Genomic DNA, 17,767 nt, shown 5'->3' on the forward strand with positions numbered 1-17,767 from the left:
AAAAAATGGATTCAAAACAATTTCGTGTATTAATTTATCATTACGTGGACGTGGACGTGGACGTTCTGATCATCCAATTGAGGTGGTTACTTCAGAAAACGTCAAAAATGTCAACAAATTTGTTTTACAATCATGCAACTACATTTGATCAAAATCAACAACGTGTTGATGATTCACAGCAGTGTTTGGCCATGTTTTCACGTAATAAATCATATTTTCGCGTCGATATTTGACAATGGATGAAATATGGTTCCATCACTTCACTCCGAAATCAAAACGATCATCATCTGAGTGGACTGCAGCCAGGGAACCACGTCCGAAGCCTCCAAAGGTACAACAGTCAGCTGGGAAGGTTATGGCTTCAGTATTTTGTGATGCGCATGGAATATTGTTCATTGACTATCTCCAAAAGGGAGAGACAATCAAAAGAAAAAACCACCGATTCACAAGTCGTTGGCAATTGGAAAAATTACATTGCGAGCTGCTTCCTCATCCACCTTATAGTTCTGATCTGGCTTCCAATGACTAATGGATATTCGTTGATCTCAAAAAAAAATGTTTACCAGTAAGAAATTCAGCTCAAATAAAGAAGCAATTGCTGAAACAGAAGATTATTTTGAGACAACAGACAAATCCTGTGTTATTCTTAGTTAGTCACACTACTTATTGAGTGATAATACAGGTTCCATGGTGGAAGTTAACATAGGTAATACTGATGTTTTTCAAATTGTTACGTGACAACAATTAATAAATCCTTCTTCATCGAAAGTTAATTTACTTATGTATCCACAATTGTGATTAAAGTTTAATTCAAACAAAATTAGTTTGATTTTTGCTGCAAACATTAATCTTTAGATGAAGGCTTCTTAGTTAGTTGAATATCTATCGATATCAACAATTTTGGACCTGATATGTTGCCGTTGAATCTTTGTCTGGAATATCCGGTTACTTTCAACTTATATATAAGAACGTCGTACCATATACAGTGGAAGGTTTTGCTAATATTCAAGAAGATGGCTGCAGTGAATCCTTGAAAGGTTATGAATGCGATTTTTTCTTCTATCATGATTGTAATGATTTCAATTTCTTTAAAATGTCCCTCTTCAATATCTTGTTTCGTCAGACAGGTGTACCGCCAGAAGGTGATTTAGATTTATTATGAAAAATATAACGTTCAAATTTGGTTATTTCTTCCATATTTTGAACCCAAAATTGGACCAAAATACTTGAAGAAGTAACTTTTAATGCTTTATTACAACTTGTTTTAAAGAAAAGCAATTCCTGACGACATTCTATACCTCTTGATCTGAAATGCTTTCCGAAGACTTGTTTATACTTAAGAACTGAATTGATATTCATGTAAATACGTATATAAGTTGATAAATCTTGAATTGTCAGTGTACTTGAACAATTGAATAAGAATTATAATTTTAATAAAAATCATCTATGTCCTTTAGGAAATTACTAAAATTCAATTCGGATGTGAACGAAGCTGTGAAAGGGCCAACGATAAATCCTTAAGAACTTCAGCCATACGGTCCAACCTTCTGGCACTTGCGTCGTTCTGTCAGTTTTCAGACAGGTTGGACGACGTTAAAGGGTACAACGCGTCGATTTAGCGTCGCAATTTTGATTTACGAATAGAATCGACAGCAGATGCAAGTCTAAAGGGAGGAACAGAGCCAATGGCAAACGCGAATGATGTTTCCCTGGGATGAAAGACTGCCCCGGCAGTCCCCGCTAACCCGCTTTTCCAACGCTTTTCCAATGCTTTTCCGAGGCTGCCTCTCGAATGCGGTCGAAACAACGTTATGTGATATTGCCAATAAAAGTGTTCGAAAGCGCCAATTATTTGAAATTCTTGGAGTTATTGGATCATCGGTAAAGAAGGACGCGTTATTTGATTTAATATTTTTAATATTATACATAGAAGTTTTATTCTCTTTATGAATATACTATACCAATCAAATTTAGGCTATACAAGCAAATAATACTAATAAAATAGAATTTTATAGTATTTTACCAAGAAATATGAAGTTGTGTGAGTTTCATTAAATATACAGAGCCATTTTACCTTTGTGTGAAAAGCTCACAACGAAACCTCAACAGTATACTAATAGGAAAGTATTTTTAAGTACGGGGTGTTAATTAATATCCTCTAAATGTAAATTTTCCACGTCGCAGTCTTCAATTAACCAGGAAGCCGTGTTTGGCTTCAGTTATAGTATATATTGTTATTTATATTGGGTGCACAATTTGAATTAAATTGGATGCAACCAACTTATTAGAAAAAAAAAAGAAAAAGACAAGTTGAAAACACCTTCTAAACAATGAACGTTCCTTTTGAAAAGTCTGAGCACAATATGTCTATATCAGAATAAAGAAAGAAAATTTTTCTGAAGAATGCTGAGTTGGTTTGCATCTCTCATTTTTAGGTTTAGGTGTTTCGTGATTTAGCCGTTGGTCCAGCAGATTTGTTTTTTCTTTCTTATCAACTGGCAGTGTTGTTTTTTCTGCTGCTTTAACCTACTACCGTATCACTACAAGTTTATTCAAAATTACTTTGGTTTGGTTGCTTCTGAAGGAATAGAACCTTTTAGAATTCGATACTTCTGTTACAGAAAGTTGAATGAAGACTGCTTGCAAACCATGTTCTGCTAGATTGGAGTCAACCAAGAGTCCAATAAATTTGCATCAAAAAGTATGATATCGACCATGAACTCTTCAGAATTAAGTACCTAATGGGCGTAAGCAACTTGACAATATCGGTAGATCAGTACTAACTATGCAATTAGGAAATGAATATCGTTGACGATGAAAATAATTAGATATGCTTCCGAAAGTATTAAAATCTTATGAATAGGAAAAAGAAAGTCTACGATGTCAACGTGATTCCAGTAGCGAAATATTTCGTGAAAACGATGACTCTGATCAAGAAAATGCGATGGATACATAATAGTTTACAAAACTATACCAGAAAGAAAAATATCCTGAGGAAAACCGACAGAAATAATAGAAAAGGAGCGGAAATTTGGCGATCATATGGTCTTGAAAATTGTTGCATTAAAAGAGAATCCACGAGGAATGCTGAGACTACATCAAATATAGCAGAACGATTCACACAAAACTGTGACCGTTTGGATGAACGAAAATATCAGGGAGTTTTACATTTGTAAAGAAATAAGTAATCTTTAAAATATAGGTCATAACATTGCGAAAAAAATGATCTGAGTAGGTAAATGAATCCTTTGCTTCTAACTGTCCTCAAATTCAGAAACAAAACAGTCAAAAATAGATACAACCATAGAAATAAAGACAAAGGGTTTTGTCTTTATCGCATATCTACATTACCAATTTTATTCTTCATTTATAAATATTTTGCTACCTTTTATTTGAGATATTAACTTGTAAGTTATTCAGAACAAGTTCGCAAACAAGACTTTGGTAAATAGGTAAACATTTTAAAGGCATAATTATATATTATAGAGCTTTGTAACGAGAGCTGTCTGTGACCGTATAGAATAATGACAACTACTCAACTGTGTTTAACATTCAATAATGAAAGGTGATGATGTCCTCTAATACGCAGGATACAGCTAATTAGAATTAATTAAAACAAACTAGAGACTTCATAAAACTATTAAATGCTTTTAATAGTAATGATACTTTCACGTAACCGCTTATTACCCTGTTCTATATCAAATGATACTCTCCGCTTTCATTACCTACGTATTTAGGATTAGCCCTTCGCCCCTTAAGGAAATCTCTGAACACAGTTATTACGTAGGGCTTTGTATCAAACCAATTCACCTCACCACCGTGATTCGAAATACCCACAAAATCCAAATTTAAGATAATAGGGGTTTTCCCTTTTTGTAACCATAAATGAAATAGTTGAAATATTGAAACAATGAAACACGTTAAGCTCAATTCGAATGTTTATATCTTATATAGAAATTATTTGGATATAATTACGAAAGTGTATACGTAATAAAACATTTCCGCGGCTTTTCAGTTTCCGTATCCGCTTGAATTGAGTCTGTGAGACTTTTCCTCTAGACGAAATTGAGAAATCTTCTCAAAAAATCAAATCAATCGACCTGCTAAATGTATCCGCAGTTTCAAAACTGCTATGAACTTCAAAAGAATTGTTGTGGGGACTAAAACTGAAAAATACCGACCCCACTAGGTTTTGTTCTCACCTTAACCAACATAATTTCAGCTTGCATGTAGATGTGAGACTTTCAGAATTAACATAAGTCTAAAGCTCTTGATTTTATGTCCAATTTTTTACAAATATACTAACGCGGAGGTGAAGGGGCGATAGTTTAATTAAAATAGCACATGATGATCCTATGAATTTACATTTTACTCGACTCTTGTTAAGTAAATAAATCATTGAAATTGTCGTATTTACTTTTATATGCAAGATTCGTGAAATTCGTGTTTACAAGGAATTCAAACAATGAGCTATTATACCAGGCATATTTTTTAAGTAAGTACCGTTTTGCGATTCCGCCGCCGCAATCCCAAGGTCGGCGTTCCGCACATGCGCGCTGGTTACCTACATCTCTTGTCTACGCACCGACGCCGTTACAGTCTGATTCTGAACATTGTGTACGTTGTTTACTAAGTGTTTAAGATGCCTCCGACAATCGTGAGTCCTGCCGATTATGAAGAACGATTTCTTAGTGCTAAAGGCTTAAAACCGATCGATATTCGTCGTGAGATCTGTCAAGTTTACGGACAAAACATTATGAGTGATGGAATGGTAAGGAAATGGGTGAGAGCAGGGTATCTTTTTGCTGCATGACAATGCCCGTCCACATGTGGCTAATCGGACCAAAGATCTCATTAAATCTTTTCAATGGGAAACTCTAGATCATCCTCCCTACAGTCCTGATCTGGCGCCCGGCGACTACCATTTGTTCCTGCACATGAAGAAACACCTGGGCGGTCAGCGTCTTCAAGACGATAACGAAGTCAAAACAGTGGTTAACAAGAAGTCAGGTGACAGAATTTTATTAGGAGGGTATTCGAAAACTGGTGGCACGTTATGACAAGTGCCGCAATATTCACGGAAATTCAGTAGAAATAAAATTTCAATTCCAATTTTAATTTCAAAACGGTACTTACTTAAAAAATATGCCTCGTATGAGACGTTTATAATTTTTAACCGTGTGTTTTGATGAGAATGAAGACTCCCTTACAGAATTTACAGTCGGCCGTGAGCCGTTCTATTGAGCCGTCATCTGTTTTCCATCGATTTGTATTCGCCTGCAAAGCAGAGAAACGCTATATCACTGTCGATGTCGTTCATTTCCGGATCCGTTACTGCTGCTTCTGTCGTGTTTTGTACAAAATTTACACATTGCCTTCGTATGCAACTCAATAACAAATCAATTCTAGTTTTTTTTTTATTTCACCTTGAAACAAACGTATCAATAGATACTATAAAATATAAAAAGATTACTTTCTAGGCGATTTTTTTATTTATAGTTGATAAATAGGATTATTTCATCCTTTATTGCAGTTACAACTTCACTACGATATAGTTGCGACGTTTTTTTCAAAATGTAGATTCAGATCGTGCTCTGCATTAACGAATAGTGAAAAGAAAATAATAAAATTTCATCGTTTCTGGTGGATAAACACGTATAAAAATTCATTTTTCATATGGAACTTTTAGAATACTGAAACTAATTAACAATATTATTCACTCTGCGTGTTTTAAATGAGGTATCTGTAGTCTGGACGTTTACTTAATTAGTTATAAACTATTTTTGTACTGAAATTCAAACCTTAAAAACATATTGAATAACTTAATTTTAGACAAAAACCATTGATACTCACCAAACTCATGACAATTTCCAGGGAGAACTTCCTATCTCATTCGATAAGGCCATCAGCGTTCTTTTCTACTACCATGGTGTCAGCAGATTCCTACGGCTATCTTTTTCTATTCTTCGGGGAAGTGTCATGCGTTTTACTTCACCCTACTCAATATCCTACCTTTTCTTTGTAATTTTTTTGGTATTTTTTGATATTTTAACATTAGCTACCTTGTCCGATTGTTCAGCTTTTCTAACCTTCATTTGGAGATCATTTTTTGAATTTTCTTCTGGTGCAACTGTCGTTCTGTTGCATCCTAATGTACCAAATGATGTTTACTACTTACCCCAGTATATCCTCATGCTGTATATAAGTATAACATGTTTCTGCGGTTTCCCTGCAACCTGGTGAACCGGTTCTCCAGCTAAATGGCCGACGATAGGGAATAACGCAGTTGTATTCGCCCGCCCCAAATTAAATTAGGAAAAAAAACACAAAATAACAAAAAAAAAATACGAAAGAAACCAAAATACACAAAAAAATAATAATAGAACCGTTTTTACTTACACGCCTCACTCGTTTTCTCGGTCAAAAAATAACCCCGCTAGAAGCAGCTGGACAAACACATCCCGACAAAAGCACAACAACCCCAGCCCTGCAGGGGGAAAAAATTCTATATCAAGGCCGAATCAAACACACCTAAAATTCCCCAAAAAAATTCCTCCATAGGTAATTCTCCAGGAGTGTAAATATCAGCCCAGGTTTCAATTTGACGTTCCAAGTATTTTTTTTTGTACGCGATGTCCAGGTTATCTTTTTCTTGTGTCTTTTTTACCTACGTAGATGCTGCTCTTTAACGTCGTTTGGCTGGAATCTTCACGATAAAAAGAATTTGGAAAATTTTAAGAAATCTTAGATCGTTCTATGGTAAAGAAAAGACGTCGTCAATTGATGTGTACCTACACTAGATATGGACTTTCAAAATTTCAAAGAACCTCGTCTTTTTACGAGATATTAATTCTCAAATTACCAATCGATAAACGAAAAAGGATGAAATTAATCATTAATCAAGATTCTTCCAGATATTCTGACAATTTTCCGTATAAATTTGTATTACTTGATATTATTTTTACTATTTAATAGTCCATGAAGTGGAAATAGAAAAATTCTTATTCTCTAATAGCCACGTTCGCGTAGACTTTAACGTGTATTGACATGGTACCTACAGTAAGTATATATTGTTTTTCCGTTGCAGGTAAATGGTGTCCGCGACGAGAATGGTCCTCACCTACGGACGCCAGGGCGGCCAGTGACGCAGCGCGTAGAGGTGTCCTTTATTCTTCCGTCTTCCTCGGTAGTCCCGGTGAGTAGCGACTCATTTTTCAAGTTTTTATTAGCAAATTCCCAAGAAATAATATCAAGTTACTTTTAGACCAAAATGGTTATTAAGATAGTTTCGAGAAATACAATGTGTCTAATTTTTTTGTGATTCGCTTAAGATTAATGAGGAAAAACTGAACGGCAACGTATTTGACGCTATTAAACATTAATAAAATAGAAATGATTTCGTGCATATATAATTTCATTAAGGCACTACGTCTCCTTCAACCTAAAGATGATTTACAAAGAGAATTCCCTTTACTTTGGCTTTATTAATAATATTGATTGCATTTTACCACTGTACGCGTATTTACCTAAGTCTTATCATAAACCGTATGTGTAAGATTTTTAATACCTACGTCTACATTACATTCTTTAGAGTAACTCCAAAAAATAACACTGTATAATATAAACAAAAAACGAGTTTTTTCGATAACCAAAACTCAAAATTTTTCGTTATTTTATTAATGGAAATTTCAATATCTTAATTATGTTTAATTCCTGAGACGACGTGATTCTCTCTACTATCTGACAACTATGTATATAACCGGGTCTATAGCAGTCGGTAATTTCCTTGAGCGCAAGCTCTGGTTGCCCCTCTACTGAATCGCGTCGCTCGACGCAAAGAAGGTGGACCCCGTTACTATAGCAACGGCCGCATAACCGCCCCGCGGCCATGCTAGCAGATGCGCATGCCCGGCTGGGAGGTGCGCGAGACGGCGGGCCCACTTTAGTGCTTTTTTTGCGCTTTGGGTTTCTCTTTATTTTTTAGGTTACAATGGTACAGTCATAGTATGGACATGGTTGTTTTCGTAATTTGCAGGAAACAACGCTCGATGCGTATTTCATGATGTTTGGGAGAACGAAATTGGTTGTATTAACAACGTTCGTGATTAATTTTCGTATTTGCAATTGCGTTGAAATTATGTTTCCGGCTTTTGTAATTTTGAAATTTATAATTAAGTATCTATTATATATAAAAATACGTAATGAGACATTGAGAAGAGTTAAATACAAGTATGTGCAGAAAAGTCATTTCAATGGATCAATAAAATGATGTGTCTTTAATCAAAAGATAACAAGGGATTCCTCCATCATTTTTTAACGGGCTTTTTGCTTAAATTGGATTAAATTAAATGAGGTTGGGTTGGGTTAAAGTATAATTACTCATAATGCCAACATTGATAACCCAACTTAACCTTACTAACCTTACACAAGTGTTATGATATAAAAGCTTGTCGCGAGATTTAAATATGGACCTAGTCATGTTAATTTACGTGTTTTTTGAGAGATTGAAATAAGAAAGAATTCTTTAAATATTCTCTTGTTAATTATTTAGTACCTACCTACCGTTTGTATCAATTATATACCTTTCTATTGAAAATAAAGTTGTGTGCACACGATTGTTTTTGATCAAAATTTCTGGACTTCTCTATAGGAATTTTCTAATAAATCCCTTTCTTATTTACAAAAATGTTTGTGGAGATATTGAGATAAAGTGAATTTTTAGTTAATTACTTTTTTCATCAATTAGGTTCACTTTTAATTTTGTAATTTGTATATCGATTCGTGCTCCTTTTCTTGCCTTTCACTGTCACTAGCTACAAAATCTATTAGTAAAATTTTCGGTAGATAATATCTATTCAAATATTGCATATTCTTAATGCGCATAGTGATGCAAGGATTCTATGAATTGTATATAAACAATTCCAAAGCACTTAACGGTTTTTTTTAATGACATGGTTAAAAATTTCATAACTTTTGTTGAAAGTGCCTTGCGATACAGCAGCAATACATTCTTAAAGTCTATTACAGCCCTTAAACAAGATTTTTGATAATAAACTTTGATTTCTAAAGGTGTCTATAAAAAAAGAAATAATTAAGGTTTCAATCTGAAAAGAGCTAATGGAGATCGTCCATAGATGTCTTATTCGTGTATATTACTATAGCGATATTCCTATCGTGTCTGATCAACAAAGTTATGCAGAAATATGCGTAGTATTTCCACGTTTACTCGCACCAATTTCTGATGCCTCCAATTACATCGTATTTTTGGGAATGTGCATCGATTTTCGATGAAACTTTTTTGATGGCGGAGCCCCTATATAGTCTGATCAAATATGAAGGAGCCCCGTATGATATTTAGTCGACGAAATGTAAAAATAAGTAGGAGTAAAATTAAAATAATAAAACCAAGTAACAAATGCATATTTTTATTTTTAGTGTGTATGTAACAAGATTAATGTGATGAATGATTTCTTTAATATTTGGCTTTATTGAAGGTAGCTGTAGGTAACCTAATATCATTTGTACGTGGAATCTTTGACACCTCTTTTGCAGCTTTTTCATCATGCATACATTTCACCATTTCAATTGCACACGGCTTTATGAGCTTCTCTGCTATGATATGGGCTTCACCAACCATTGCAATTTTGTTTTGTTTCGTTTTGTTTTGTTTACCTTTTTGCCCTTGTATTCTGGATGCAAAGTTGACTCTAGAGAGACAGGAACTCAAATTACTTTACAAAATTTGATTATAAAACAATACCTGCATTGGAGGGTCCAGGCGTTGGTTCTATTGGTGCTTCCAAAGTCGTTGTAAGCTGTTTTTTGCATGTATTTGTAAATACGATTTATGAAGCATAACTTATTAGCCTGCTCAATCCGCAGTAACCTGAGTTTTGGAGACGCGTATCAAATAACTTTAAAATATGGATATAATGATGAAGAATTATATGGAAACCAGCGATTGACGATTATGATGAGGCGGCGATATTTGGCATAACCACTGTTGTCACCTTAATCAAAATTTCCCCCCTTTTAAAGGAATTTTTGATGGTAACGAGGAACAGGGATTTTTTGGTAGGAGCCACTCGCCTAACCCTTCCGCATCATTTCCAGGGCTCCGCGGAGCACACTTTGAGAAACGCTGCTTTATTGAATAGTATTAATAGTAACATTCGATTTGAAATACTGTTCGGCAGCAAACAGGGCACGTTGTACGGTCCACTGCAGTTTTGCTACTGAACCTGGACGTTCTTTCCTACAGAATTGCATCACCAACACAAGCTATGCGTGCTTTTTGTCGCCCCCCTTACAAAGAATAAATAGAAATCAAAACAAATATAGAATCACATTTAAAAAAAAATATATTCCAGGACCAAACCTGGTTTTAACATTATCACTTGGAATTGATACGTGGCAAGATTTAGTGGCTTGAACATTGGATCGTGAGACACCTCAATCCTTCTTTATATTCTCTGAATATTTTCCCCATCTTGTTATGTGTTTCAGTGAACGTTACAGAACCATCTTTTTTATGTACAACTGATGTTTTCTTCTTTTCTAGCACGTCTTGATGATCTTCCTCATTTGTCCCCTTCCATCTTTCTCCAATCCCCGAAATTTTTATATTCTCCTCAGAAATTCTATTTTAGAATCAGACCTTTATAGATATTCAAGAGTTATTTCAATATCTATCTATTTCACCTTCTTATTCTGAAATTATTTTTACTTGTCCAATAAAAATAATTTGTTATCTCCGTGTAAAACAGAAAAGTATACAGCATCGATAATAATAATACGAATAATGGTTTTCTGGATATAAATATGTAAATGCGAAAAGTACATCAATAAATTTACGTATGTTTATTATGTACGTATATAGGTATTTACTTACGAAATAACATTGTATCTACATTACATTGTAAATTGCCTTTTAAGATTCAATAAGGAAACCATTTCACGATCTGTACTCATGATGGTTTTTTTTATAGACACTACCATAGTTTACGAGCAATTTTGCCACGCACTGACTACGGCAATTACAGATTCGTGATGGGCGATACTAGATAACATACCTACATACATCTTTCTATAATTGAAATAACAATTGTTTACAAAAACGTATTTATATTTGTTTAATTGATTCCAAACATTTATTTGCGTATACAATGAACGTAATAATTGTTATTTTATTGTTTGTTTCCGTTAAATTTACGATCTGTAGGATCCCGATTTTAATCTTGGTTCCTAGATATTCAGGAATCAAATTAATCAATACACTCACCAGAAAGGATCAAGAATGGAGTGCACCTCGAAGGTACTTTTCTAGAGTAGATCACAGAATACCTTTACGACTTTGATACTGCTAGATCCAAAAAGTATTTGGATTTTAGTACACGAGGCACTGTCGTTTCATGAAGCACTTGATATAAGTTCCGTTAGAAAATCAGTTCAGTGTTTCCCTTTTAGCGCATTTCTTACTTTCGATTAGAACCACAAGTCGCGTGGTGTTAAATTTGTAAGAAAGGTTTAAAACTAGTTAATCGAAATCGAGTTGTGCCAGGTTATGTTGTTAAGATAAAGAAGATAGCAATTGGAATATTATTATTTTTTTTTTTCGCACATAGAGTGAACATAGTTCGCAATATACTTTCATAATTGGAAAAGTAATGACCTTGACTTTGATTATACGATTTTGGATGGGAAATAAATCACTGGAATCCCATTAGGTAGATTTAAGGTTTATTTTGGGTTATAGCTATAGACTCAAATTTCATCTCCAATAGCAATTCTGGCAATGAAATCCGGTATCTGTGAGAAGACAATCTTGCCAACTTATCACTTATTCTATATGCAAATAATCAATTAAATTGCTTTGAAAGGACCCGTACGACATTGAGGTCTCCATAAACTTTTTGTATATGTTTGCCTTTTGACTTTTATGAGGAAAAAGCGGGGAGAATTCTTTAAGAAAAACTATGGTAGACCAGTCAAGACGAAGCTCTCCGCGAACGGTACATGTGGTAAAATCGATAGATTAGTTTTTTCGAAGAGCATTAAGTTGATAGTCCGTGTGTTCACGCCCCAACATCTGGCAATTTACCTATAGAAACCCGCCATGCTGTTTCCATTGAATAACAACTGAGTTCAAGTATTTTTTCTTAGGGTATATTCTGTGGTTATAACTGACATCCGTCATTCATTAGGTACACCACAATAAATTTATCCATATACTATGTTGCCAAATTTGAAATCTTTTTTTCTTTGATTATAAAAAAAATGTCACTATTATATTACTTGAAGATTAATAATTTAGTCTAGTTATCAAATTTTAAACGTAACAATTACTAATTGTTAGTTATCTTGAATAATAGGACAAATAAAATTGGAAAAAATGAAATAAAACACATATTTATCGTTTCCACAAATATTTATTAGCAATTTAGTCATAAACAGCAAACATAATAATTTAATAATTTTGATATCGGATCGATGAAAAATTATACACTTCTTTAAATTGTAAAATAATCGCCGTGTTTTTATATATATTTACATATAGTTTCGTTATTTTTTTATTATAGATATTGATATTTCCTTCTTGTTTGTAAAGTTTAAGTTCCGAAATACCGAGGTCGATATCGGTAATCTCTCTATTCCCAAAAACCCCGTAAATCCATCATCACGAGCTCGGGGTGCATACTGATTATCTATTTTTCTTTCAGAGATCGCAGTTTTGATTTAATTTCATAGGGGGTTATACATTTTCAACATGCCAGTGTTGAAGTGAAAAAAATGTTAAGAATTTTATAATGATTCACCGCCGAGCCTGATTGTTGATCGAAGATACATAAATGCAACATTTCACTATTGTATTGAGATATCTTCAGAGTATAATACTTCAACTGTTCGAAGAAAAGAATAAAATATTTTAATCTTTCTATTATTCTTTTCCATTTAACAATAAAATATTCCAGTTACTTTTATTTTTACCTATATACGTTTCGTACGATGAATATTTTACTAAATAGATGTGAGAATTTGAAAATTCCAATGTTGGAGTTGATTCTTTGTAATTTGAGAGTTTGACCCGACATGTGACCTGCGGCTAGAAGAGAAGAGGACCACTTTTGATTGGATCATCTATCACGGCGAGCTTCGTAATTGGTTTCTCATACGGTATGCCAGACGGACTGGCATTTCTTTCGATCTCTTTTCCCTTGGTACCCCTAATTGTTCACAGAACTGAGAATTTTGTTTCAGTTATCTGTTTTAATACATTGGTAAATTCGTAGAGATCAGAAAAGGTCATAATTGATATAAATGACATTGTTTGTTCGGAATTTATATCATGGTTATATTACTTGAAATATCCAATATAATAATAACAAAAAGTTCTGAATTATTTTCAGCAAAATCAAAAGACACTTACATGGTCGTACTTCCAGAAGGAATTTATCTAGTATTTCTGACTTATTCGCTATAACAATTCTAATCTATTATTATAAAATTGTAGAACTAAAAATTTGATAAAAACAAAAGTAGTTAAAGGGCGTAATCAAAGTTTCGATATTACGATTTTCTTCAACATTTAATTGGAATATTGTCACAAGAAAATTTCACAATTTAATGGACAAAGCGACACAATTTTAAATTAGATAATATAAAACAACAATTATAATTCAATATTATTAACTCCGTACTAAACATTATGCAGAAATACCTTTGCCAATTTACGGAACTCATTAAATGTGTTTACCACTTTTAATTTTCAAGGTAGCTCATTGAATAAATTTTTGATATTGATGGTGATGGAATTTTTCACCAGATTAGGTGTTGTATTGTTAAGTGAATGTCAACATTTTTTCTTCTAGAATGGATCTTTCATTTGAGTTGTGAAAGTGTTTGAGAACCGCGAACCAAACAAACGAATTCTAAAATGAAAAGAGCGAGTAGATTCAAAATTTTATATTTTTCAAAATACAATTCACAATGCGCTCTACTAATCAAACAACGGAAGCTCCTTTTTGTAATTTGAAGATTGATTCGAAGAGGTGCAAACTACAAGACACCCAGAAAAGCAAACCATATCCAAAATGCAATTTGAATAAGGAGTAATAAGTTGTTAAAGCAGTATGAGCTTCGTTTAGACACAGACTTAATGGCAAAACAATTGAATCAAGTCATTGTTGATTTTTAGAGGTTATGAAGCTTCGTTGTAGGATAAAAGTTATTTCAGTGTTTAAACAGAGTCCGTTCGCAATTAAAATGAATCCAATATTAATTAGTAACACTAGGACATCATTAACGATTATCAAAAAAAGAATTGGACAAAACCACTGCCAACAAGAACTCGAAACTTCAACAGTAGCTCTTACCAGTTATTTTCTACATTCAAAGTAAGACACACCTCTAATATCATAATTCACAAATTCGATTGTATTGTCATAGATAAATCATGAAACATTTCTAGATTTTACGTTAGACTTTGATACCGTTGTTCATTTGGTTTTAATATATACATACATACAATTAATATGAAGGCAATTGCAGTACTATCTTCCACATGTTTAGGTACAATATCACAGTTTATTTTTTAATATTAATCATAACTTGTATCTCTAGCAGATCAGCTTTCATCAACTCAACAATATTATTGAACTAATTTCTTATTATTTGCTATATTTGGTGCTGTCAGCTGTGATAACGTATGTTATTTATCAAAATAACCGTGTTTCTGTTTGAAAGCGTACATTTGTAGCGTAGTATTTGTTGTAACTTGTTCATCAGCTAAATGAAGGTAGAGAATGATACAACCGTAGCGGTACCAGTCCCCCTTTTCACTTGTAACAGTTTATTAATAACAGAATCCTGCATTGAACATTTCTAATACAATATCTCCCTAAAAAATAGTTTATACAATTAAAAAACACGTTTTTATATCAAATGTAATAAAACGTGAGGTATTTGAAGTCCAATGAAGTAAATATTTCATTCTGATTGATAATGATAAAAATATTCTTATCTTAGAAAAGACCCCACCTTGTTAAACTTTAAAATGACATTTTATATTAATCACTCATCCTCATTTGAAGTGTTTTAATTCCTTTTTTTGTTTGGTATTAAAGCGTATTATTTCAGCTTTTTGAACTATTATTTATTTTTAGTTGCAGATTGTTTCCTTTCATTTCAATTCTTATTTCTTAAAATTTAAACCAAACCGTTTGAGTACTACAGTTGTTGTTTAAACCATAGTTCATGGTAAACCACTGCATTCATTCATACGAGTAATTTGAAAATTAATAGTTAGGCGCATTCAAAGACATGATTTCAAAAATGAAGCAAACACATGTTAGTATGTGCATTGAATTTGTGAATTTCGTAAAAATTGTTCTAAATCAAATAATAGTTTTTACAGTACATGCGTGCGGTACCCTAATTAGAGGAAAATTTTCATCTAGATTGGCTACAGCAATATATACATGATGAAATATCTCGAGAGCAGGCTTCACGCATTGCTTTAAGATGTACCTTCAAATGTATAACCACAGAAGATTAGTTATAGGCAACCATTAGGCAGAAGATCGTAATACAACTCATGTTTATTAATAAACGAACTTTATGTTGGTTGAAATGATTTAATGCTTGAAATTTGGTACATGAATTCACTTCAAATATCGTTTTTGTCACGTTTTTACTTATAAAACTATAAAATTTAGAAAACTCATCTTATCCAAAAAAAAATTGCCATTTAGTTATTTCTATAAATAGCGTGTTTCTTCAATCATTTTCATATGAGTTTAGAAAAAAAATCTCACTGCTAACAGACAATACTTTCCCGTTGGATTCACTGTTTGAATCGGTTAGGCTATTAGAATAAGACAGTCGTAAAATTTCTCATGTATATTCGACCATTGATAAATTTAGGCCAGAGAAGTCGTAACTTTTCCATAAGCTTTCAGGATCATAAAGTTTGATATAACCCACCGACGTAAATAATGCAAGGCGTCACAACGTTACGTCTGGCTAATTTAATTTCGTACTTAATAAACATTTTGTAGAACATTACTTTGCCACTTAATACTCTCAAATCCGCGACAAATACATGTGTAAATGGATTATGTGTCTATTTATTAACGCCGTTAACACTTATTATAGAAAACATTATCAGTTTATGAAATTTGAGTTAAAAAATATTGTTTTTCGTTTTTGTTGCAGCAGTTTTTAGTATAATACAAAGTTAAGTTTTTTTAAATGTTCTTGATCTGGTGCTCCACTTGTCCTGCAAGTATGAATAGTTCTTGGCTGCTGCTTGTCCTTTTTTTTCCAATTTTCTCTTAAAATATGTGGATTAGAAAGTCATTGGTACAAAGGGATTATTTTTCGTTGTCCTCCGCTTCTAATTTATTCCTTCTTTATTCAAATCCATACTATATACTAATACTTACTCGTATAAGGTTTCCAAATGTTTCCATCTTCTAATGATTTCCGTTGATGTTGATATTATTTTGTTTCTTATTAACATAATTTTTTAAATCATCAAGTTTCTGATTCAGCAACCAAAACAGTAAATCCAATGCAGTGAAATCACTTACGTGGCATCTATTTCAACTAATATTAAAATAAGTGGTGATAATTTTTTATCCGTTTCGACTTGATAGATTGATAGGAACAATATAAAAGTGGAAATGAGGCAGTAAAGGATGTGGAACGGTCCGGACGTACTTCCACCTCAAAACAGACGAAGATATGCAAACAGTTGATGAATTTACTCATTTTAACAAGCAAAAGACTATTAAAGAGCTTAGTGAAGAATTTTCAATCTTGTACGAGTGAGAAAGTGACGTGTAAATTGGTCCACCAATTTCTTTTTCTTTTCATGATAACGTGGTATTGATTCACAAGCTTTGGCCATTAAAAGTCTTTCTATCTCTTCATATTTACATCTTATACACCAGAATTGACACTATACAACTTTCGGCTTTTCATAAAAATCAAAATAATTACTAAAATTCAAATGTTTTGACACCAATAATAAAATTAAGAGAGCCACTATAAACTACTTCAATTTTTGAATGTCTTCAGTCATGGATTCGATGTTGATTTAAGTGCTCTGCTAATTCAGATTATAAACTTGCAGGAAATTAATTCAAATTTGATAAAACCCTCATAGTTCCATTAATTAATTTCAGTTTTTCCGAACGAAATCTAGAAATTAGAAAATTAAAAATTTTGAGTTATATCCGAAATGTCATTTTACGAATGAATGACATTTTACTCAAACATTGATTGGTTTTCATCGGTCGAGTATTAGAAATTTGCATTCTAGATTGCATAATGTTGTTGACTACATTATTGATTAAAAATAAAAACTTGATCGTTTGAATTTAATTTAATGAATCGACATTACTTCCGGGTCCCCTTTTTATATAACTACTTTAAAGAAAATGTTATCACATTTTGAACAGTTTAATCAAATTTTCCTCGTAATTCCTGTATTCCTGATATTCACTTCGTTCGATAATTTACTATTTCTTTTTGTTCCATTACGTAGGTGCGATGAAAAGAACAATGTATTTTCCTTAATACGTCTCCCCTATGATTTTCAAAAAGCGGTAAATCCCACCTCTATTTCCATGTGTATAAATGAGGATAGCGATAAATCTATTCGAATTCCCTTCGTTGACTCTGTTTATCGCGATGGAACATTCCTGGTCCATCGTTATCCGATTGGAAATCGCCAAAAACCGGTCCCTACACCGACCGGCCGTGT

At 33.1% G+C, this 17,767-nt stretch overlaps 1 protein-coding gene across 11 annotated transcripts in view; it reads left to right on the forward strand.

Moving 5' to 3' along the window:
* LOC130894255 (homeobox protein homothorax) overlaps positions 1-17,767 on the forward strand; it is a 346,801-nt gene that overhangs the window by 248,013 nt on the left and 81,021 nt on the right. For all 11 annotated transcript variants that reach the window (XM_057800937.1, XM_057800940.1, XM_057800941.1 and 8 more), the window contains one exon: positions 7,088-7,195. In XM_057800937.1, coding sequence (XP_057656920.1) covers positions 7,088-7,195 — 108 coding nt within the window. The remainder of the gene's footprint in view (positions 1-7,087; positions 7,196-17,767) is intronic.

This window comes from Diorhabda carinulata, chromosome 5 (genome assembly GCF_026250575.1).
Source record: "Diorhabda carinulata isolate Delta chromosome 5, icDioCari1.1, whole genome shotgun sequence".
NCBI classification, from domain to species: Eukaryota; Metazoa; Arthropoda; class Insecta; order Coleoptera; family Chrysomelidae; genus Diorhabda; species Diorhabda carinulata.